The sequence below is a fragment of the Enhydra lutris genome, unplaced genomic scaffold (assembly GCF_002288905.1).
Source record: "Enhydra lutris kenyoni isolate GAN:26980312 unplaced genomic scaffold, ASM228890v2 scaffoldscaffold2, whole genome shotgun sequence".
Classification (NCBI taxonomy): Eukaryota; Metazoa; Chordata; class Mammalia; order Carnivora; family Mustelidae; genus Enhydra; species Enhydra lutris.
In genome coordinates, this window is record NW_019154086.1 from 3,741,250 (window position 1) to 3,764,937 (window position 23,688).

The window sequence follows — 23,688 nt, forward strand, 5'->3', positions numbered from 1 at the left end:
CCACCTCCCCAGCCCTAACAAACCCATCCCAGGGAACCAAAAAAGAACACAGTCCTCTTCTATTTCCAACCGTACCAATAGAAACACATCCCTCAGAAACCCAGAGAGGTCTCCCTAGAGACTAGCCATAAGCTGAAGGAAAGGTATGGGGGAGCTTTACTGCATCAAGATGAAAGCAAATGTCAGTTAGGCCTTGGGCCTAAAAAAGGAAAATATCTTACTAGAACAGACACAGGTCAACATGCATACTCTACCAGAATTTCTCAGGAAAATGAGGGACATCATTTAAAAACTGCCTTATAACTCCGACATCATAGACACTGAGAGTGGAAAGAATGAGTAAGAACTAGCCTCATTTACAAATGGGGACCTGAGGCTTAGAGAGAGGAACTGACTTATTTTATACAACCTGTTAATTGCAGAACTAGGAGGAGAATCCATTTCTCTTGGCACAACTCAGTTTTACTTCTAGTGCAAGTGCCAAAAGAAGATTAATTTTAAGCAAAATAGCAACTCCCTTATTTTATTCTCAATGAATGTGACTTGTAGGTATCTTATCAGGATACCAGGGTACTTGGAGAAAAAATCATAATGTGACTATGTATGTGATTGCATCTCACATGTACATATGTATTTGGAAGCATAAACAGTTAAATGACAAGTTCTAACTGCTTATTTTAAAGGCATATTAGGAGAAAAATCAACGCAGGAAGGAAATGAAAGGATGCAAAAGGTGACAAGCTTATACTATACTACCTCCTCCTGAAAAAATTAGAACAGTATTTATCCTAGATGATCGGGGAACGATGTGTCTATCATAAGATACGTTATGTTTAACCTGATATGGCATCTGATAATTGGGACGAGGGTGAGAAATATTTACATAGCCCTTCATAATTACAAAGCCCTTGAATGCACAGTGCACCATTCACTACTCACAAAACCTGTATAGTAAACAGAGAATGTATTCCTATCATTGATGAGGAACACGAAGTTCAGAGATAAAACAACTGAATCCATGCTTCCCAGCATGGCAGAGCTGGAACTGTAATTCTAGTTTTCTAAATCTAAATGCTTAGTCCAAGAATTGCAGTTGTAAATCATTCTCAATGAAACAACAAAAATCTGCCAGGGTCTGTCAATCTACTATGTAACCAGAGAAAGACACTTCTCTAAGTTAGGGTTTCCTCCTCCAGAAAATGAAGACATTAGAAGAGTGTCCATTGTTGACAAGAACAGAGCCTTAAGGGTAGACAGCTGTAGAGAAGAAAGAAAGGAGGAAGAAGGTGCTGCTTACAAAACATTCGGCTGACAAGTAGCTTTGAAGGTTCTCAAAGTGTGATCCCAAAGACAACACCATTTGGGCCCTTGTTGGAAATAAAAATTCTTGAGACCCACTGGAAAAATTGAGGGGGTGGAGTCCAGCAATCTGTGCTTAACAAGCCCTCCAGGGCATTCTGAAGAACAGTAACTCGGCCATAGTTCTACATGCTTTAGTCTCTGTGCAGTGGAGAGATATAATGAGAATAAATTACACCAAGAGTCCAATGATAGGCTTATTAAATTGTGACAAGTTCATAAGTCATGATTTTTGTTTTTAAAGTGAACCTTGCTCAATTACAAGAGGGATTATGGTGTAATGCACAGAAACAGATGTTGATGATTCCTGCATATGTCAGATGAAAGGACAAGACTGGTTATTGCTCTAGCTTTGGCTTTTGAGTCTGTGCATTAGAAGCCATGGAAATAACTGAAAGGACTGGACAAAGGTTCAGGGACAGCAATATACTGCTTTTCAAATACTCCTGAACTCTACAAGGTAGGTTCCAAATCACCTTCAACACGATGAATTTGGGTTCAAATTCTCTTACAAAAAACATGAACTTGGGTCTTTCAGATTGCAGAAACTTCCCTCGGGTTGTACATCAACTTTAATCCAATCTTAAAAAAAAAAAAAAAAAATCTTCTACAGTGAAATAATAAAAAGACAGAGAGGAAAATCAATACAGTTTTTTCTGTTATACAGGGCAAAAGCCATGCCAATTCAAAGCGAGAATCACCATAAGAAATCATCTGAAGTCCAATTTACAGATACTGAAACAGACCCAGAGAGAGGTAGTAACTATCTGCTAGACATCCTGGCCAATCACGGAAATTCTGGACTTCTGATGACATCTTAAATAATTGTTTCCAGAGGTCTAACTAAGTTGTTTCACATTTTTGTTTTTAAGAAATGACGTATTCTTTGCAAGGTTAAGGAAATATCCTCCTCCTGCTTGACCCTCAGAGCGTCTCACGTATAACTCTTCCCAGTATCAACCAGAGTTCTATTGATACTCACAAAGACCATCTTCCAGGGTCACTGCAGATTCTTGTCAGTAATAACCCTAATAAATCACACATCTGTACTAGCTATCATGGCAAACTGCACAAAGCCATTATTGAGGCTGAGTAGTTTGTCGTAGAAACAGAAATAGTCAATTTAAGGACCTGGAATAGAATCAAGGTCTTTTGTATTTCTTTCCAAATTTTACATCAGGGAACAGAAAACTCCAAGCCCTGTAACCAAGAATGAGAGTACCATGAAATACTAGCATCATTCAAATCAATTTTTCCCATCTGTTGCCTGAATTCCTTTCCCAGAATTCTTGCCAAAATTCATTTGATAATGATGATGGTGGTGAGGGCAACAGTGATCACAGTGTTACGTGCAAGATAGTATATTCACACGTTACACATCCACCCATTACTTCATGTGGTCCTCATGTCAACTCCGAGAGATGTTATTGACTCAGATTCATAACTGAGGTTTAGAGAATTTTTAAAAATGCACTTCATAAATGCCAAAGGATCATTTCAAATGTCCCCAAGGAAGGTGAACTTGCCATCTTCTAAGGTGGCCTAACTTCAACTAACCCCCGCCCCCATTAGAAAGGCATTGTCCTTATGTTGCATTGCTGATTGCTTTTCTCAGCTTCTAAATAGTGATCCTTGTTCTGCTCTCTGGAACTACACAGAAATGTCACCCTACTTGCAGAGATTCCTATCTGAGTAAAAATAGGAGGAACAGTGTCCATGATATCCAGGCAAAGTTCTACTACCTCTTCTTCTTGAAACAATATCCTGAAAGTGCTTCTTCCTCAGGATGAATACTCTGCTATAATTGTCAGTCTGTGTTCTCCCAATAGATGGTGAGCTTATTTAAAGCAGGAGCCATGCACAATTTTGTATGTGTATTCCAGGCATACTGTTCAACACAGAGCTTTTTTTAAAAAAAATATTTTGAATTGAGATCTAACTCACATACCATAAAATCCACTTTAAAAATGTAAAATCAGTGGTTCTTAACATATTCAAGGACTGTGAAATCAATATCATTGCCTAATTCCAGGATATGTTAATCATTCTCAAAATAACTCCTGTACGTATCAGTAGTCACTCCCTATTCTCCCCTCCACCCAGCCACTGGTAACCCATCTCTGTGTCTATAGATTTGCCTATTCATATAAATGGAATCATAGGATAGGAGGTTTTTTGTGTCTGACTTCCTTCCTATAGTGTAACACTTTCAAGGTCCATCCATGTTATAGCATGTATCAGCGTTCCATTCCATATTATTTCTCAATAATACTCAATTTCAATGATATGCTACTTCTTATTTATCCATTCATCAACTGGTGGATACTTAAAGTTATTTCCACTTTCAGGCTACTATGAATAATGCTGCCATGTACATTCATGTACAGGTTTTTGTGTTGATATATGTTTGAAGTATCTTAGATATAAAAGAAATAGAACTTCTTGGTCTTCTGATAACTCTATGTCTAATATTTCAAGGAACTGCTAGACTTTTTCTAAAGTGGCTGCACTGTCCTATAATCAACCAGCAATATACGGTAGTTCTAACTTTGCTATATCCTTGCCAAAATGTGTTACTATCGATGTTTTTGATTACAACCATCTTAGTGTGTTACCAAGTGGTATCTCATTGTGGCTTCATCTGATCATTTCCCAAATGAATAATGACGTCAAGTATCTTTTCTTATGTGTGCTAACCTCTTCTGTATCTTTAGAGAAATATCTACGCAGATCCTCTGTCCATTTTTTAATTGGATTATCTTTTTCTTGAGTTGTAAGAATCTTGATACAGGGCATATTAGAAATATGATTTGCAAATGTATTTTCCCAGTCCATGGGCTGTTTTTTTACCTTCTTGATGGGTGTCACCTCAGGCACACAAGTGTTTACATTTTTGTAAGGATTTATTTATTTATTTATTTATTTATTTATTTATTTATTTTAGAGAAGAGAGAAAGGGGGAGAGAGCGAGAGCGCGTAAGTGGGAGGGGCAGAGAGAGACAGAATCTCAAGCAGACTCCACACTGAGTGTGGAAAGGACACAGGGCTTGATCCCAGGACCCTGAGATCATGACCTGAGCTGAAAACAAGAGTCAGGAACTTAAGGAACTGAGACACCCATGTGCCCCCAAGTGTTCACTTTTGAAGAAGTCCAATGTATCTGTTTTTTCTTCCTTGCCTTGTGCTTTTGGTGTTACTAATTCAAGGTCATGAAGATCACTCCTATGTTTTCTCAAATAATTTTATAACTTTAGCTCTTATATTTATGACTGTGATCCAATGTAAGTTAATTTTTGTGTATGATCTGGGATAGTAGTCCAACTTCAATTTTTTGCATGTGGATATTCAGTTGTTCTAATATCATATGTTGAAAAACTATTTGTTCCCCATTGAATGTCTTGGTATCCCTGTTGAAAATCAGTTGGTCATAAATGTAAAGATTAATTCTATACTCTCAATTCCATCCTGTTGATCTCCATGTATCCTTAGGCTAGTACTGCATTGCTTGATTCCTATAGTTTTTTTTTTTTTAAGATTTTATTTATTTATTAGAGAGAGAGAGAGAGAGAGAGAGCACGAGCACAGGCAGACAGAGTGGTAGGCAGAGGCAGAGGGAGAAGCAAGCTCCCCGCTGAGCAAGGAGCCCGATGCGGGACTCGATCCCAGGACGCTGGGATCATGACCTGAGCCGAAGGCAGCCGCTTAACCAACTGAGCCACCCAGGCGTCCCTGATTCCTATAGTTTTGTAATAGGTTTTGAAATTGGGAAGTGTGAGTCTTCTACTGTTTCTTTTTTCCCCCCAAGATTGTTGTGGCTATTCTTGATCCCTTCAATTTTCATATGAATTTTAGAATTTGCTTGTCAAAGAAGAAAGCTGGAATTCTGATAGGGATTGCTTTGAGTCTGTACAACAACTAGGGGAGCACAACATCTTAACAACATTAAGTCTTCCGAACAATGAACACAGGAAGCCTCTCCATTCACTCAGGCCTTCTTTAACATGTCTCAACACCTCAAGAGAAATTTTATGTTCACTTTAGTAGTCAATCAACAAAAGAAAAAAATGAATAAATGAGTGAACAAACCAATCAATAAGTAAGAGAGAGAAAATCCAAACAGCTCTTGGAAAATCATATGCAATGGCCACCATGTTCTTGACTCCCATTTCCCTGTTCATAAAGCCACCCTTTATGAGTTCCAGTTTTCAAGATACAGCTTGGTCTTTTTCTCAGATCTTCAGCAGTAACTTCTGCTGTTTCTTTCTCTTTCAGCCTTCTGATGACAGTACTAGATAGTACTGTGACAGTACGATCATAGACAGTACCAGATAGTACATAGTACTAGATAGTACATAGACAGTACTGTGATAGACAGTACTAGAGGAGTGATCGTCTGAATGCCACATCTCCGTTCACACCCTTCCTTCAGAAGGTACTTCAGGAAACTTGTTCTAACACAGCTGCAAGCAGACCACCCTAATTCTCCCTCTTTTTACTCCCCTTGCTGTTTGTGAAGTCTGATCTCAAGTGACTGTAAAAATAGACTTGCCCATAAACAAAGTTAAACATCATAACTTTTAGCTATGCTAGGTTGGCTGATGAGAAAAGGAGACCTAAAATTAATATTACATAGAATATTATGTCATCCAGGATGCTGTTTATAAAAACTGTTTCCTGTCTTTGACTGCTTGGGTAAGGATCAATTTAACATAAGTTGGCCATTTGGGAAATAAAACATCACTCTGTGTAGGTTGGGTGGTAGAGAGAGCCAAGAAGATTCCTTATTGCTAAGGAGCTTAGCACATCTCACAGCATCTAGGAAGCAGCATTTTCCAGTATTTTCATATAAGTAGTACAATATCAAGATGAAATTAGGAAAAGTTTAAGACACTCCACAAATGATTCAGGTAACGGACTCATGCATATGACTACTAGTCCTTCAAGCTTTCTGAAAGACCACATTTCTTAAAAGAGACAAATATTCTATCTCTTTAGCCCACTTTAAATTTTATATTTTATTTATACCAGCAAATTTGTTACTTTAATGGAGCCGTTTTTGCCATCAATATAAGCAAAGAATCCATTTAGAATTAAATGATCTCTTTTGGCAAAGTTTTAAGTTTACATATTTTGAAGGATGCTTATGGGCACACACATGTACAGACACACAGAACTTATTTGCATTTTAAAAGCCAGAGTTAGATTTAGGAAAAGTCATTAGTTTTGAAATGGCTTAGCACTGGCATTTATTGATGACACTTCAAATATTGGTCAGGAGCTATCAGAAACAATGTGGTAAAGAAAGAAGAAGATGAATCCTAGAAACCCAAAAGAATCATATAATACTTTTGTACTTTTTTTTTTTTTTCCCTGAAGAAAGGAAATATCTATCAGTTCATCATTCAGGTAACTTTCATGTCCTATCACTGAATTCAAAGAATTTATCACATTGATCTCTGTATTAGGAAACACTAAGTAATACAATGGTTTTCTCATTTCAGCCATTCTAAAGAGGATACAGAAAATAACTTGATGTTTATTTTTTATCCCATCCCAATAATAAGAGGATGGTCTTGTATTGAATTATAACGTAGGACAGTATCATCTTCTCTTTTTTTTTTTTTTTTTAATTTATTTGTCAGAGAGAGAGAGGGAGAGAGAGTGAGCACAGGCAGACAGAATGGCAGGCAGAGGCAGAGGGAGAAGCAGGCTCCCCGCCGAGCAAGGAGCCCGATGTGGGACTCGATCCCAGGACCCTGGGATCATGACCTGAGCCGAAGGCAGCTGCTTAACCAACTGAGCCACCCAGGCGTCCCCAGTATCATCTTCTCAACCAAGTGCACTGCCTTCAAGTGTTAAAAGGCAATCCAAGGTTATTCCGGCTGAATCAGCAGCCATCATGAAGCTGTCCTTAACAGAACTCACTGGCCTCAGTTCTACTTATTTTGTATTGACGCAAATACATGCCCACTATGTAAAAATAAGAAAACAAAGAGTACCTTTGCTACACACTAGTCTAACGTCAAATCTAGACTGCATTCTCTGCCAGACCTCTAGGGTGTGGACACTTACACCATTACTGGACTTGATGACAATATTTACTCATTTAGTCAGTAAATATGAATTTGTCTGCCTCTTGTGTGCCAGAAAACAAAAGATAATCATGTCTCAAGGACTTCACTGTCTGGTATTTATCACAACTGCTTCTTTGCTGTTCAAGCTTAAGGCATTACACACTTTGATCTTGTCTCTGTGAGTGCCGTTGTAAGATGTCTTACTTTACCTTTAAGTAATGTGTGGCTCAGGACAGCAAAACATAATCCAATTCCCTTCTATGACCTTTAACTCTGATATGACAGCATAACTGAGGAACACATTAAGGTGAGGGCCCAGGGACCAAAGCAGGGAAGTGAATTCCAAAATTTACAAGTGGCCCTCTCTGTACTTACTAATGAAGTCTACCTGCTGATTCAATAGAAGTATGTGCCCAATTGGTATTTTTCATTTCAATAAAACTCTAGGTTAGAACCGTATAAGGAAATATGCATGCTCAAACTAAGAAACACAACAAACTATGGTTCGTAATTAATAGATTCCCTGAAAGGCAACGCATGACTTCCCTGGTAGTTTTTCCACATTGTGAAAAAAACCTTAGCAGTTACTGTCCATTGTGGTATTTTGCGTGGAGGACAGACCAGTTACTCACCCTGGTAAGTGGTGATCCATGGGATTGGTAATTAACTACCTCCAATCTTCTGTCTAGAGAGACCATCATTATTATCATTATACTTTAGTTTGGCTATGAAGCATATAAAGGAAATGGGTATCAAAATGGACAAAATGATGACCATATCTTACCCGAGGTATGCCTTTTTCTCTTAAAACTCAATATTCTTATGTACTTGCCACGGTAAAGTCTAATCATCTTAAGTAAAAAATACAGCTGGATTTGTATTTTGTTGTTTTCTTTTTAAATTGAAAAAGAAAAAAAAAAAAAAAAGGTGGACAGGGAGACCATGGGGTTTCAGACCAAGGCTACTTGCAAAATAGATACTTAAACAGTGCGAGAGGAGGAAAGAAATGGGGAAACCAGTCCTGACAAGAAAGCTCTTTAATTTTGCAAATGCAATGTGTGCTTCTGCGTGGAGAGTTAATCATTTTCACCAAGATGTTGTTGGAAAATGGGAGAAAATCAACAGCCAGCTCTGTGTGTTTCTTTTTAAACCAAGGCTTGGATTGAGAGATTCGGTGTAATTAAGACAATCAACTCTGAGCCAAGGACTCATCCAGGTCTGGCAAAGAAATCAATTACAGACTACCCCAGGGACCATAGCCAAAGCACCAGAGATGACCCCTACCCACCCCAGGCTCTAGCAAGCCTGGCTTCTCCATGGTGTTCAACAGCATTGACCTGCTCCGTTCCCTCTCCTATCACTGCTAGGACCTACCCTACACCAAACACCAGGAACACATTCTTACACTGGGGCAGGTGAAATGGGCATTTTTGTGCTGAAGTTTTGTAGAGGTGCAATCCAAGGTATATTTTTGGCCCAAATTTCCACTCTGAAAAATGTTACATTTTCATGGCACTCAAAACAAAGATTAAAAGCTAACTTTATTAATAAATTGTCACATATGACACAAACAGAAGCATCACCTTCTAAAAAAAAGGGGGGGGAGGAGGTATAAATGTTATTGAAATGCAATTATATACAATCTAAAAATTAATTGCCCGTCATCAAACTCTTGGCATGCAGGTCTGAGTTAGCTAACCACTCATCCACCCCCATCGCATTGTTATTTAACTGCTGAAGTTTCCTAGCAGGTACAGACTAATTCAAAATAAACCAGAGCTTCTCAACGCAGACAGTACAAGGAATAAGATCTGTTTTTCTTCTCAAGCGGTGTTTTCAGACATTTTATTTTATTGTACTTTGGCTCATTTCATGTATATATATACACACACACACACACACACACACACACACACACATATATATAAATAGTTTCTATAGTGTTTCAACTTTCTGTATAGCTCTCAGAGAAAGCTATTAGTAAACAGACACTACAGATCTAGAGACAACTTGGGTGTTACTTTTCCCTAGCAAATCACAGCATCCTCCTAAGTTTTTCCCGGGACAATATAGGAAAAGGAAGACAACACTGCCCACACCTATTCCCTTTCTCAAACAGCCTAAGACCCAGCTCCTATCTCAGTTCTCAAGGAGCCCAGCAAGGACCCAACAAGGTCCCAGCGTGCAGCGATAGCCCATCTCCCACTAGAGTGGCACCGCGGCTCAGCATCTGTCCCCCAGTGGCCTACATGTTGGAGTTTCACCGAATAATATGAAATATGAAAAGTTTAATTACTAATTAATCTCCCCTGCAGCTGCTCATGGCTTTTGCAAGCTAGAACAGGGTGTGCAAGAGAATAGAAGATCCACGGCTCCACCAGACTCCACCCTGATTACACCTTCCCAAGCCCTCGGGGCCACATGAATTCCTAATAAAAAGCCTTCCATACAACAAGCACACACCTGAAATACTTTCTCAGTTGGCTTCACAGATTATTGCTCTATGAAAAGAACTTAGTGTGGGAGCCCAGGGATTGCAATTAAAGATGTGTCCACGTGACCAAACAGTGTGCATGTTCTCCGTTTCCAAATAGACTAAGAAGTTACAGTCATTTTTAAATGCCTTAAATTAGGAGGATAAATATGTCATTTATAGGGTAAACAGCATGCAGAACTGATGAGCTCCAAATCTTAAATGACCCAAAGCTTTAAAGCAAGCTCCAGACACAAGCTAACAATCTCAAAGCAAAATGGGAAAAATTGCGTCAACAGTCGGTTGCTTCGAGCCAAAACCTTATTTCTTGTAGCTCTAGAACAATACTGCATCTCTGCAAAAGGGAAGTCATTGTAGTCACTATGTCCATCTTAGAAAAAAAGGAAAGGAAGGTAAGCCCGTTGATGTGCTGGTTCCCACAAATGAAGGTCTTCCTAGAGAGGTGAGCACATGGAATGGAGAAGACAGTAGTCTTCTGTCCAGCAAATTCGGAGTCTAAGCTCTTAAAACTATGCCCGGGCCTATCCTTATCCCCAAAATCTCTCCAAGATTTTCATACTTACAAAAATGAGGAGAGTGAAATCCCATTTGATCAATTCAAAATCGACTTAATTGAAAAATTACTAAATCCCCAGGTACTATGAACTATTAACATAAAATACCTAAAAGTTCTTCCAGGTCACCTAGGGACCAGCTCCAGCACTACCCAACTCCTTGTGTGAAGAACAGGCAGCTTTGTACTAGGAATGAGAAGAACAGCACTCTACCTCTGCCTCTGCTCAGAGAAGGGGGGGAAAAAGTTCATGATCTATCCCTTGTCTTCTAAGGAATTGTCAGAATTGCACAGCTGCACGTCCACCAAGAAATGACGCTCAGTGGGTGAGGTCTAGATACATACTAACTCACAGACGCTATATGGTCATAAATTTTCTCTCTACCTTTGAGGTATGTTCTTTATCTCCTCCTTCTTATGTTTCCAAGACATATTTTTAGGGAAAGTACCACAGAAGAGAAACACTGTGGAATAAATTAATTGAGATGCTGAATAGAACCAAACTGTCCCTTGGTTGTTGTTATCATCCACAGAGAACCATTATAGCATGGTTCAGGAAAAAGAGAATCATTCATCTTGCCTCTAAGCAAGCCTCATTGAACAATATTCTTTCCCTCTCTAGGGAAAAGCTTTCCTTCTGTAAAGTAAGTGTTGGGCTACATGACCTCAAGAGCTCACTTAAGCTCTATGATCATACTGGGTCTGTGATTCACCCCATAACCACCTCTGACCTGCTCACATCTATTCTTCTAAAACTATTTCCTATTACATACATTATAAAATGATTAGAAATTTTAGTTTCAAACACTGAGGTAGTTTCATTGCATAACTCTGTGTGGTATCACAAATGTATATTTTTATGTTATAAAATTGATTTAAAAAATTACTCCCAACCCCACTGTAGCCAGAAGTTGCTATGGCTATCTCCCCCAAACCCCTGCCCTACCCCACACACTGTCCATTCCTCCTCTTACTATGAGTCCTTGGGCATGAAGAGGGAAACCTAGGTATTAAGTACGGGTGATTTCCTCATCTACCATTCCCCTTTGAATTCCACATATCCTATCTGTCACAAAGGACCTAAGTCATTCCTCAAACAAGGCATTCACTTTCAACATTCCTTGAATTCCTCATTCCTATTTTTCTGGTATCTTTAAACCTATATCCTTCCCATGATGTATGCAGTCAAGTAAATGCAATGTTCTGTAAAGTCTGCCCTAACATTTCCTTAGAAAGGTATAAAGTATAATGCTGATATTCCTGTTTTTGATTTTTCAACAATTTCAACATCTGGTGAGTCACATGATAACTTCATGTAGCACAGGGAAATGCTTCTTTGGTGTACGTTTGAATTGTTTATGGGCTTGTCTCCTCTGCAAGACTAGGAATTACTCTAGAGCAAGGACATGTTGATGATGATCTTTATATTTCCAATGCCTAATCCACAGTGGGATCAATGTTAGGTGAGTGAACGGATATGTAGAATTAAGTCAAATTTCCCAAAATTAAAAAATGGATAAATAAACACACAGAACTAAAGTTGGGAAATCCGAGAGCACGAAGAAGTCCCTAGGGAAAAGGAGGAAAATGTCCCATAAAATATATTTTTAATAGCTCAGACTTTTTTTTTTTAATTTCTTTTCAGCATAACAAATTCATTGTTTATGCACCACACCCAGTGCTCCATGCAATACGTGCCCTCCCTAGTACCCACCACCTGGCCCAGGCATTTTTTAAAGTTATAGAGCTCCTTTGGACCTCTCTGTCTGCAAATACTTCACATCTATCATCATTTTTCCTTAGATCCATTAGTCAACGCACCTTAACAAAGGTGATTCAGAGGTGGGCTTGGGTAAGCATACAACACATGCTTAAATAATGAGAAACCATGGACCTACTAGCCTACTTTAAGTATTCGGATGACACAACAGATTCTGTAATTTTCTTTGTATCAAAAATGGAAACATCAAAGTTGGGCATTAACAGTCTACATTTCTAGGACTTTCCAAGTACCTTTTAATTACAACACAACACCATCTCCTGCAAGCATCATCTCTTGACACATAATTTTTTTAATATATTTTAAGTGTGTGATTATTGTTCTCACAGCCCATAATTATGTTAACCAATAAATACAAACACATCTAATTCAGTTCCACCAGAGTGAAGGTAATTCAGAAGAATTAGATGTCTCTCCCAATTAACCCTTACTTTCCTGAGTCTGAATAATAAAAAAAAAAGTTAGAAAGGATCACTCTTTACATTCTGAATGGAATAGGCATATTGAAACTAGATTTTCTCCTAATCCTCAACTTCTTCTATTTAAGGGTCACCATTATTAGCTTCTTTAACCTTCTAAATGTTTTATTTTTTTATGAGAAGCCATTCTTAAGGGATACCGTTACTCATATGATTAATTTCATAGTTTTGTCATTGACTAAAACAAAACACAACAAAACGAAACAAACATCAAACACAAAACCAAACCAAAACAAAACAAAAAAGTCCTGGCATCCTCAATCTTGTTCTAGAACTTATAACCAAACACACACTAAAGTCAAGGTCCCGCTGGGCCCATACTATCATCATATGTCCTGAGACATGTCACTTACCTGCCACATCTTTTGTTTCCTCAGCCACGAACTAAGCACACCCTCTGTGTCTTAGAGTTGAGGCATCTGTATCTTACTCAAGCAAGAACATATGTGAAAGCACTACAAACAGTAAAGTACTGTCCAAACATCAGGGATTATGAGTTTGCGTGCACAGTAGGATGGCTCAAACAAAAAGGTAGCTGCTAACTAACCCATTAAAATGTAGCGATTTATGGGAGGCATGCATAGACACAGTCTGAAAGAATGAAACCTATATTAAACAAAAACCTCTAAGCAAAACATCCCCAGTATATATCAGGGTATAAGAATTTAGGAGATAAAACACAACAACAACAACAACAAAGACAAAAGAAAAGCCCTATTACAGAAAGGTAGGTCAGTGCGGTGGGGAATAGAGGTATTTAAGCACAAGACAGTTGAATCCCGCTGTAAAGTCCGTGGTCTCACTATCCCGAGAAACTGGACTTGAGGTATGTGTTGGGTGGAATAGGAAAAACATTTAACATCAAACAATGGCCAGGGACGACGATGGAAGTAAGGCTTGTTGAAGAATCATTCTCAGACTTGGGCTCATCCTCCTGGATCTTTCCAGAGTTGGTCTCATTTCTATGTTTTTGCTTTTTTTTTTTTCTAGAATGAATTTTAAATGTCCCCCTGTTTGAGAACCTTCAAATATTCCCCATTATCTTTAGAAGCAACAGGCCAGGATATTAATCCGGCCTTCAACCGTGTCCACGGGCTCTCAACAGGGAAACTTCTGGTCCTAGAGCCCCCCTTCAGCGGCGCCCTCTGCAGCCCCCCAGTCGCTTGCAGTGCCCTGAAGGCACCTGGACCTTCCTGCTTTCCAGCTCGAGCTGTTCTCCCTTCTGGCCCCCAACACGGCACCCTGACGCTGAACATGCAGGTTCTCTGATAAACCTTCTCAGAGTCTGCCACGTTCATGAGCTTCTACCATATCTTCCAGAAGAGGACTTCTAAAATCATGGGCCCTTGGAAGATTGCAGCTTGGTTCTTTTTCCTCCCTTTTGCGGACTCACTTTCCTTCTCCCAACAGCTCCCCCCAAAGACCAGAGTGCCTGCTCCACATCTGCTGCTCAGGGCATGTTAACAGAAATGAAATGCTCTTCCACCACCGACAGACCTGCTAGAGCCAAGATAGCTGAGGAACCACGAGGCTCCGGTGTTTTGCCTTGTGCCCCACAGGATGGACAGCCCCATGATGTGTCTAGAAAAGGTAATGGGAATATGTCTAATGAGGAAAGGACTGCCATCTTCTGTGTGGAAATGACTGACAGAGGAGAGGCCAGATCGGCCTATAGCTCGTGAAAGAATCCTTGTGAATACAGGAGCTGTTGTCCAAGAACCAGAGCGAGCTTCAGAGTGCCACACGCACTGTCACGTATCAAGCAGGCTTTAGAGTGCCATACGCACTGTCACATACGAAGCAAACATTACACGAGTAAACAGTGACAACAGTGCCAGTCTCATGTTTGCACCTAGAACTCTGCTCGCTGTCTTCTGAGGACTTAGAAGCCCTTGAAGAGATCTTACCATGGCCGTCTCGAGACCCGAGAGAGACACAATGATCCACAACGGTGGAAGATCAGCTTCTGTGATGTAGGTAGTAAACCGAGGAGCCGAGAAAGAGCCGAGCCCCAAAGGGAGCAAAGAAATGCACAGAAGAACTAATGACAAGGCTCCGTTGGCACTGAAAATACAGATTCTAATTGCTATGACTAATTTTGGTGAGATGGAGGAGAAATATGTATTTCCAAAGTGTCGATGCCTGTAGAAGCCATTCACAACCTTTGGAAAGAAAAGTAAGTGGTCATGCTCCTCAATGTAGAAATCCCACCATGAGGAGTCTGAGACAGGGAAAGAACTCCAGAGAAAATGGACATGAACATGTCCCTCAGAGCATTACTTACAAGAACCCCCCCAATATAGAAGCCACCTCAAAACCCAACATAAAGGGTTTCTTTACGGAAGACAGAGCCCTCACCGTAACTTGAACCTAGCCATGCTAAACCGTATCTGTGAACACTATACCAACATATAACAAAACACCCCTCCTAGGGAAAGCCAGAAAGAGGACAGGGCAACAAAATAAGAGAAGGTGTAATTTTCACAACATTTTTGTGTAATGTTCTTGAGTTCCTTTAAAAAAAAAAAACTTGTAAATTCAATTGAAGAAGTTTCTGTTAACGAACATACATTGATACTTTAAAAAAAAAAAAAAGACAAGGTAGAACACTAATTCTGAGAAGATCACACAGGAATGGAAGGACAACAAGACGCAGCCTGTTCTCTCAGGTCGTTGTGGACTCTGGGTGGCCTGCAGTGCAGGCTTGTTTACAGAAGGCTCTTACCTGTGGGGGCCGAGGCTTGTAGGGGGAGCTGCACTCAAGGTCGGCCAAGATGCTAGTCAGCGAGTCTATCTCGGCATCCAGGCTCGAACGCCTCTCCTCAAGGGTCTTGCCTCCAGGATTTCCCTGCTGGAAGCAAGAGAGACACTTTACCCAAAAAGCATCTCCAGCGTCTAGGGATATCAGTCTGCATGCAAATCTCTTGAATTACAGTGTGGCTTTGTCCAAGCTTTTTTGCACTTCGTTTATTCTAGCTTTTACAAAATCTGAAGTAGAATTATCCTGTTTTGACAAAAAAGAAAACTGGAAGATATGAAGTGATTTGCCTAAAATCACACCCATTAGAGGCTTTTGTGTGTGTGTGTGTGTGAGTTTACAAGTAAAAGGAAATAAACGTCTCTACCCCCATGCTGAAGGAGCAGATTCAACTGGGGGGGATATTACAAGTTCTTCGTATTCAGAAACCATCACACAGAATGACAGCATTTGAGTTGGAGCAGGACAGGGCACAGGCGAGAGACTGATGGTCTAGGAAGAGGAATCATCTAAGTGTGGATACTAGATGTGTCTGTGAGAGAGACGCAGTGCACTCTAAGCAATGCACTTTCAAAGGGCCCTAGAAAGGGTCTGCTCAGATTTCTGGCCAAGGGGCTGCGGACGAAGCATGTGGCAGTGGTCACCGATGATGCAGCTGGAGATCTATGGACCTCACCCGTCAATACCCCATGTTATCACAAGTACCAGTCTCCACCTACACTCAGAAGCACAGGAGGTGAGTGGAAGGCAAGACGCTGTCACAAGGGCATTCCCAGGAATCCTGAACAGGCCTGGAAAAAACAAGCAAACAGTCTGCCTAGAGCTTAAGGCAAGGAAACAAAAACTGAGACGGTCCTTAGATCTGGAAGCAGGGTGAGTTAAAATAATATTTTAAGGTGACAAAGCATACCGATTGTGGACTGCATTGAGAGTGTCTCTTAGGAATCCATGAAGAAACCAAAGTGCTGAGTGCCTGGGAGGCTCAGTTGGTCAAACATCTGCCTTCAGCTCAGGTCATGATCCCAGGGTCCTGGGATCATGTCCCAGATCAGGCTCCTTGCTCAGCAGGGAGCCTGCTTCTCAGTCTGCCTGTCATTCCCCCTGGTTGGGCGCATGCTCACTCTCTCTCTCTCTCCATGACAAATAAAATAAAATCTATATATTAAAAAAAGAAAGAAAGAAAGAAAGAAAGAAACCAAAGTGTATCTATAGCAAGACCCAATCAAAATGAAATGATGGGAAATTGCTATAATCTAATCAACCCTGTTGAACTGTCTAAGGCCATTAAATATCGGGATAGGGTGTGAAAGAGTTTAGAAAAAGCATTGACCAAGAAACCAGAATATCCCCAGCAACAACAAAAAATAGGGTACCCTGACAAGCTACCATTAAATATTATAATCCGCTAAGTAAATGTTAGTGAGTACACTGCATTGGGTAACAATAGCATAATAGTATTGCTTATTAATATCACTCACTCTTTTTCCTCTAGTAGCTTGCTCACCAACCCACCTTTCCTGACTCCTGGAACTTAACTTTAAGTCTCTGCAGAAAACAGACCTAATAGGATCTGGTGTGTCTGTCAGTCTCTTGTGAATTTAGCTTACATGAGTTCATCCCTCTGGACCTGATCTGTCCCAGGCATACTGATAACATCAACATCTATGAAGTCATGGCCCAGCCCCACGGAGCCAAATGCAGACTGTTGACCATCCCAGAGGCAGTGGCATCCTTACTGGTGAGCCCTCGGTAAATAGGGGTAACATTTATCCCATTATCTAACATAGCGTCCTCATCATTTTCTGGTTCTGAGTGTACTTCTATGACCCTAGTACAGCACTCTGACCCCTCACCCCGACTTGTGTATTTTTCTCATAATATCTATCATCTCATAATATCTATCTATTATAATATCTATCATCTAACAGTATCTTTTATATGTATTTGGCTGTCTATTGTTAGTCTGCTGAAGAGAACACACACTTCATGAAGACAGGATTTTGTCCATTTTGCTCCTCGCTGTTTCCCCAGAATCTTGCTTGGGTCCTAATCATGGAAGTGTTCAATAAATTATTTGAGTTAATAAATGAATGGGTAGTGAGAGACTCTGCCACAGGTCATCAGCAACCTTTCTCATATCCACCATCTTTTGGGTGAACATGGCTAGAGGCACGACTGGGGCAGGGGCTACTCTTGTATATGGAATATACAATAGGTTCTAGAAAGTGAATCAAAATCCCAGGATACATGTGTGTGCACATCTGTGTGTGTCTTTATATCCCTGCTGTATGGCCCAAATTTGTAGGTCGCCCTTGAGAAAAGGGATTTTCCATTGCTCGCTTGCCATAGCCAAAAATGGAAAACAGTAATAATAGCAGGTGGATTATGTTTTCTCAAGGTCTGAATTTCCAGTTTGACCAAGCCCTACAAGGCCCATGGGTCTCTGTCCTAGGAAGATAAGTTTTCAGAGTGTTAGTCCCTCAATCAGAGGTGATCTCACTTATCCCACTGAGCAGTAATAACTATGAAATATGGCACTATCATAAAGAATGAAGCCCCTTTAAAATTTAACATTCGTGTAAACATCCTGGGGAATGGGTCCTGGCACAACATGAAAAGATGGGACATTAGCGTTTGGGAAGGCGACAGAGAACTACGTGAATCTGGTTCTTCTATTATGTATTTCCATAGCTTCACAGGCAGCATAATATATTGGTAGGGGTGGAGGACTGGTTAAATGCTTCTCTGGGCCATAGTTTCCTCCCCCTCACCTGCCCTACCTAAGGCAGAGAGATGTTACAAGATTCTGATAAGAAAATGGATGGGAAAATACTTTGTAAATTGTAAAGTGCTATAATTACGATCATTTTCTTAAATAGCACTAATTATAGTAACCAGTAACTATAAATTAATATGAATAATATAGCTATTGTTAATTATTCTTCTTAAAGGGAGCATCATTCATTAAGTGTCCCCGTGGGGTATCAGTGAAGAGACAGAATCAGGTCTTCAACATCTGTACTTTAACGGCAGTAGAAAGTACATCAATTGCCCATGCTCTAAGTACTGGGGTACCTAACAACAGAGACTCAAAAGTCGCAGAATCAGCCTGAACTATACAACGGAACAAGTAATTATAGTGCTTAGCGAGCCTGTACATGCAAGGCTTCAGTTGGTATCTAGCCTCCTTATCTTCTCTTCCCTCCAAGTTGGGACTACTCCCCATTTTTAGGTCCTCCTAGGAGGTTGACATAATTCAACAAGCCCCAGCCTAGTGCTATGTGATTGTGCACAATGACCCCCAGCAACTTGCTGCCCAGCCTGACCTTCCCGTAAGAGCTCTGCTGTCACATTTCAATCCCCATCATAAATTAGAACAGGTCTCTTTCTCAGAGCTGTGTCTCTGTTTTATGCCTCAGTTCAAATAATGGAAGTCCTGCCATTTCCTCCACCACTGTTCCTCTTGGTCATCTCCTCTATGAAACCTGTAGAGGCAGGAACAGTCCTTCTACTCTCAACAATCTATATTACATCTCAGAGGCAACCATCTTACAACCAACTCATAGAATGGTACATGCTTAGCAACATGTCTTCCTAACTTCCTATCACTGCAGCCTTACAATTACCTGCTCAAGGCCCGGTAACACTAAGGAAGATTCCCCTGGCACTTGGCTTAAAACCCTTTTTCTAATGATAAAGAAGATGTGGTGTGCATATACACAATGGAATACTATGCAGCCATCAAAAGAAATGAAATCTTGCCATTTGTGACGACGTGGATGGAACTAGAGGGTATTATGCTGAGTGAAATAAGTCAATCAGAGAAAGACAATTATCATATGATCTCCCTGATATGAGGAAGTTGAGAGGCAAAGTGGGGGACTTGGGGGTACAGAAGGAAAAAAAATGAAACAAGATGGGATCGGGAGGGAGACAAACCATAATCTCCTAATCGTGATTAGGAGACAAACTCCTAATCTCACAAAACAAACTGAGAGTTGCGGGGGAAGGGGGTAGGGAGAGGGCGGTTGGGTTATGGACATTGGGGAGGGTATGTGCTATGGTGAGTGCTGTGATATGCTAATAAAAAATTAAAATCTAAAAAAAAAGAAAAAAAAAACAACCCTTTTTCTAGATTCTGCATAACCTCCTGTGAAGGGGTCCCTGTGATATTAACAATCCCCATGCACGTCAACCGTAACTGGAGAGATTCCAGTGTCTTAGTCCAGGTTCTGCCAAAAAACAAGGCCTGAGACAAAAGCTAGTGTGTAGGTCACTGGCTTGGGGAATGACACTCAGGAAACAGGACTGGAAGGCTGGAGGACTGAAGCGGGGGAGGAGGGAAGACCAGTTCCAAGGTGCTGGAGTGAGCTGGCCGGTGAGGTGGGCAACTAGGGCTCCATGATCCTCAGGCTCCAGTTCCCCATGGGTTTAGGGCTGCCTATGGGTTATAAACATTCCTGTTTGCATGCCAAGAAGTAGAACGGTGGCAGAAAACCGTCAGGGCAAAAAGTGAGAGATAGGTATTGGAGCTGCTAGGTCATACCCATGCAGAGGTGGGTGCTGGAGCAGTGGCTGGGGTATGCAGGTGGGAGGAGAGAACCCGAGGCTGGATATCCATGGGGTCCAGTGACTGTGTCTGTTCACTCGCTAAAGGCTCTAAAACCCCCATGAGTTAGCCATCCATAGGATATTATTTTCTATAAGGTATTTATTTTCATTCATTCAATAAAAATGTCTGTGACAAAACTCACCAAACCACAACTGGGGTTTATTATAACTTGGAAAATCCTAATTCTTCATGCCACTAGCAGAATTATAGGGTGATGACTTTCCCAGTGCAAACATGTAAGAACAGACTTGAAAGCCGGGCCAGGAACCAAAGTGTATAGCATGGAAGCCTATTTCCAAGAGTCCGACTTGAAATGGGTAACGTTTTTGCCCACACACTGCTTATCCATGAACTACAGGTGATAGACAAGGAGTGACCGCATTGAGTTAGGAAAGAGTATTCACTTATATTTACTCATTCTTTATATCCAAAGTTCTTTACTTTAAAAAAAAAAAAAAAACTCACAGGAAAGTTGAATTCCACCCACATGCATACCTTTCCCACAGGTCATTAATAACCAACGCTTTGCCATACTTATTTGCTCTTGCATTCTCTCTCTTTCTCTCTCTCTGTCTCTCTCTCTCTCATAACAAATAAATTTATTTGTTCCATTTGTTATTGTAGCTAAACCACTTGAAAGAAGTTGGCAAACCACCTCCCCATATACTTTGGCTTACATCTCCTAGGAACTCCTTGTACCATGATCACACCTGGGAAGTGTAACACAGGTGTGGATTTTTTTTTTTTTTTAACGTAGGCTCCATGCTGAGCCCAACATGGGGCTTGAACTCACGACCCTGAGATCAAAACCTGAGCTGAGATCAAGAGTTGGATGCTCAACTGACTGAGGCACACCGGTACCCCCGGGTGTAGAATTTTCCAATGTGCACACATGCTCACATTCACCAGCAATCTCAGTAATGCCCTTTTATTTATTGTTACTACTTTCCATCCAGAATCCAATCGAAGATCACAAGCTGAGATGACAGTTCTTCTACCCTCTCCCCTCCACCCTCCCTCCCAGCCTATTTTCATCTTTCATGAAACTAAGAATTCAGGCCAGGTGTCTTATAAAAAGTTCAACAATCTTGCTTTGTCTACTGATTAGAGGTGGATTAAAACAAGCTGGACAAGAATATTATGTGCACAAAGCTGGGTCCTTCCCACCACCTCACAACAGGAAGCTCAGGATGACAGCTGGGCTTGGTTTAGTGATATCAAATTCGATGCCTTGATTCAGGTGGTGTCTACCAGAGTTCTTAATTGTAGAAGTTGCTCTCTTCCCTTTTCAACCAATAAATTATCTGTGAGGCGACACTTTAAAACCCTGCTATTATTCTGCTCATCAAGAACCTTACCCCTGGGGCACCTGGGTGGCTCTGTTAGTTAAGCCACTGCCTTTCGCTCAGGTCATGGTCCCAGAGTCCAGGATCGAGTCCCACATAGGGCTCCCAGCTCTGCAGAGAGTCTGCTTCTCCCGCTGATCTTCTCCCCACTCATGCTCGCTCTCTCTCTCTCTCTCTCTCTCTCTCAAAATAAATAAATAAATAAATAAAATCTTAAAACAAAACAAAAAAGTTAAAAAAAAAAAAAAAAAGGAACCTTCCTCCCAAAGGTTTTAGCACCCAGAGATAGTCCTTGCTTGGACTGATTACTGCATCGGTGGGTGCAAAATGGGTACCGTGTTCACTATTAATGAGTGGAAACCAGTTCATTCTGCATAGCATAATAACAAGTCATTTGTTAAGTATTCATTTCCGTTTTGAAGTAGGGGAGGAGGACAAACCAGGAAGTCCTCTCCTATGAAAAAACATCAGGAACCACCTGATCAAATCAAGAGTGTTAAAAAGAGAGTTCCTATTCAGGCTGTTAAGAGAAACAAAGGATTCAGGGGAATGGTCTAACTAATTAAGAACCATTGTCTGTCCTAGGAAGTTTATTTCCTAGAATTACAGCCCATACCCAGTATCACACTCAAACCATGCATGGGCCTGACCTCATCCTTAGCAATGCCCAGAATCTTTGAGGTGGCCAAGCAATCACAATGACACATCGCAGAAGGGGGATCTCAAGGGCCAAGATTTTTATGTGACCGCTCAAAAGCACACCTGTGAAAGAAACCAAATCATCAGAGAATAAAACTTGATGTTCGATGTACTAAATCAATGATATTTAAAAACCATGCTTCCCAACGCACATGGAACTTGAGCAGACCCCATGTGTAACACCAAGGGAATCCCAACAGGACCCAAGCTTTGGCTTCCTTTTGTGATTCATTAGGGGAAAAAGAAAATTCCCAGATAGCTTAGAAATATAAAACTATCTCATCTCAGGAAACCCTAAAAGGCTAGGAACACAAAACAGTACATTCTTTCACACGCAATTTTGATTTTCTTTTCAGTGGAATTAAGTATTAATAATACAGCATGGATTTCAGTTCATTTTTATTTTCTTTTAGGGTCGGTGAAGTTCATTACTCCCTTATTTCTAACATTAATGAAAAAAACGAACGTGGCCGGTGATAACAAAAGGGATACCAAAAAGCTGTACAGTCTATAAACAACAAAACTATGTATCTATCATTGATCATCTCTCTCTCTCTCTCTAACGAAGCTGATAATATAATCAATGAATTTCTTTGTGATCATTTTTATGAAATTCCCCTACCACACAAAGAGTAGTGGCAAAGCCTCTGGTGTCAGCCTTGCAGGGGTTAGACACTTAGAGCTGCCACCTGTCAGTTTGGTGACATTAAGCAGTCTACCTAAACTCTCTGGGCCTCAGTTCCTCATGCTGCTGTTATAAGGATTAAATGAATTTATATGTGCCAAGTACTGCTCACATCTTAAGTATTCAATAAACAGTAGCTACTCAACTATTACCTTGAACACAGCTTCAAAATAAATGCTTTGGCTGACACAGTCACAGTGAGTATGTAAGTTTTAAAAGCATCTGGATTCAAAGTAAACTCAGAGACTGAAGCTTCTATTAGATGAGGCTCCCGTGCTTCTTAACCCAGGATGGTGTTAGAAATGAACTATGAAGAACCAAATTTAGAGCATGGGCTCTCAAACTGTCATCTGTTGTAGAACCACCTGGAGAGCTTGTTGAAACACAGATTCCTGGATCCAACTCCCAGGGTTTTGGATTCTCTCTATGTCCCCTGAAGCCCAAGAATTTACATTTCTAACAAGTTCTCAAGGGACTGAGGACCACACTTTGAGAACCACTGCTCTGAGGAGATTCCTAACACAATGAACACCTTGAAAATACCAAGAGACAATCCAGATAATGGATAACAAAGATCTGGATAAAAATAAAGTGGAAACAGTAACACCGCTTCTTACCATTATTCCCCCATGATATATAATAATATAAGTCCCCTTATCACACTGATTCTGATAATGTTGAGTCAACAGGCAGCATATAGTAGTGAAAATTACAGAAAATATGACCTATTTTATCTAAGAGAAATGTCACTTTATTGAAGAGAGGAAAAAAGTGCTTTAATTCATGTCTGCGTACTCTCTTTCCTACTCAGTTAGCTGAAGGGCGTACCTTTCTGAAACCCACTCACCT

The 23,688-nt window shown here is 40.5% G+C and overlaps 1 protein-coding gene across 2 annotated transcripts in view; it reads right to left on the bottom strand.

Moving 5' to 3' along the window:
• Window positions 1–23,688, bottom strand: part of LOC111150501 (LIM domain containing preferred translocation partner in lipoma) — a 647,570-nt gene that overhangs the window by 313,835 nt on the left and 310,047 nt on the right. For both annotated transcript variants that reach the window (XM_022507994.1, XM_022507986.1), the window contains one exon: window positions 15,465–15,590. In XM_022507994.1, coding sequence (XP_022363702.1) covers window positions 15,465–15,590 — 126 coding nt within the window. The remainder of the gene's footprint in view (window positions 1–15,464; window positions 15,591–23,688) is intronic.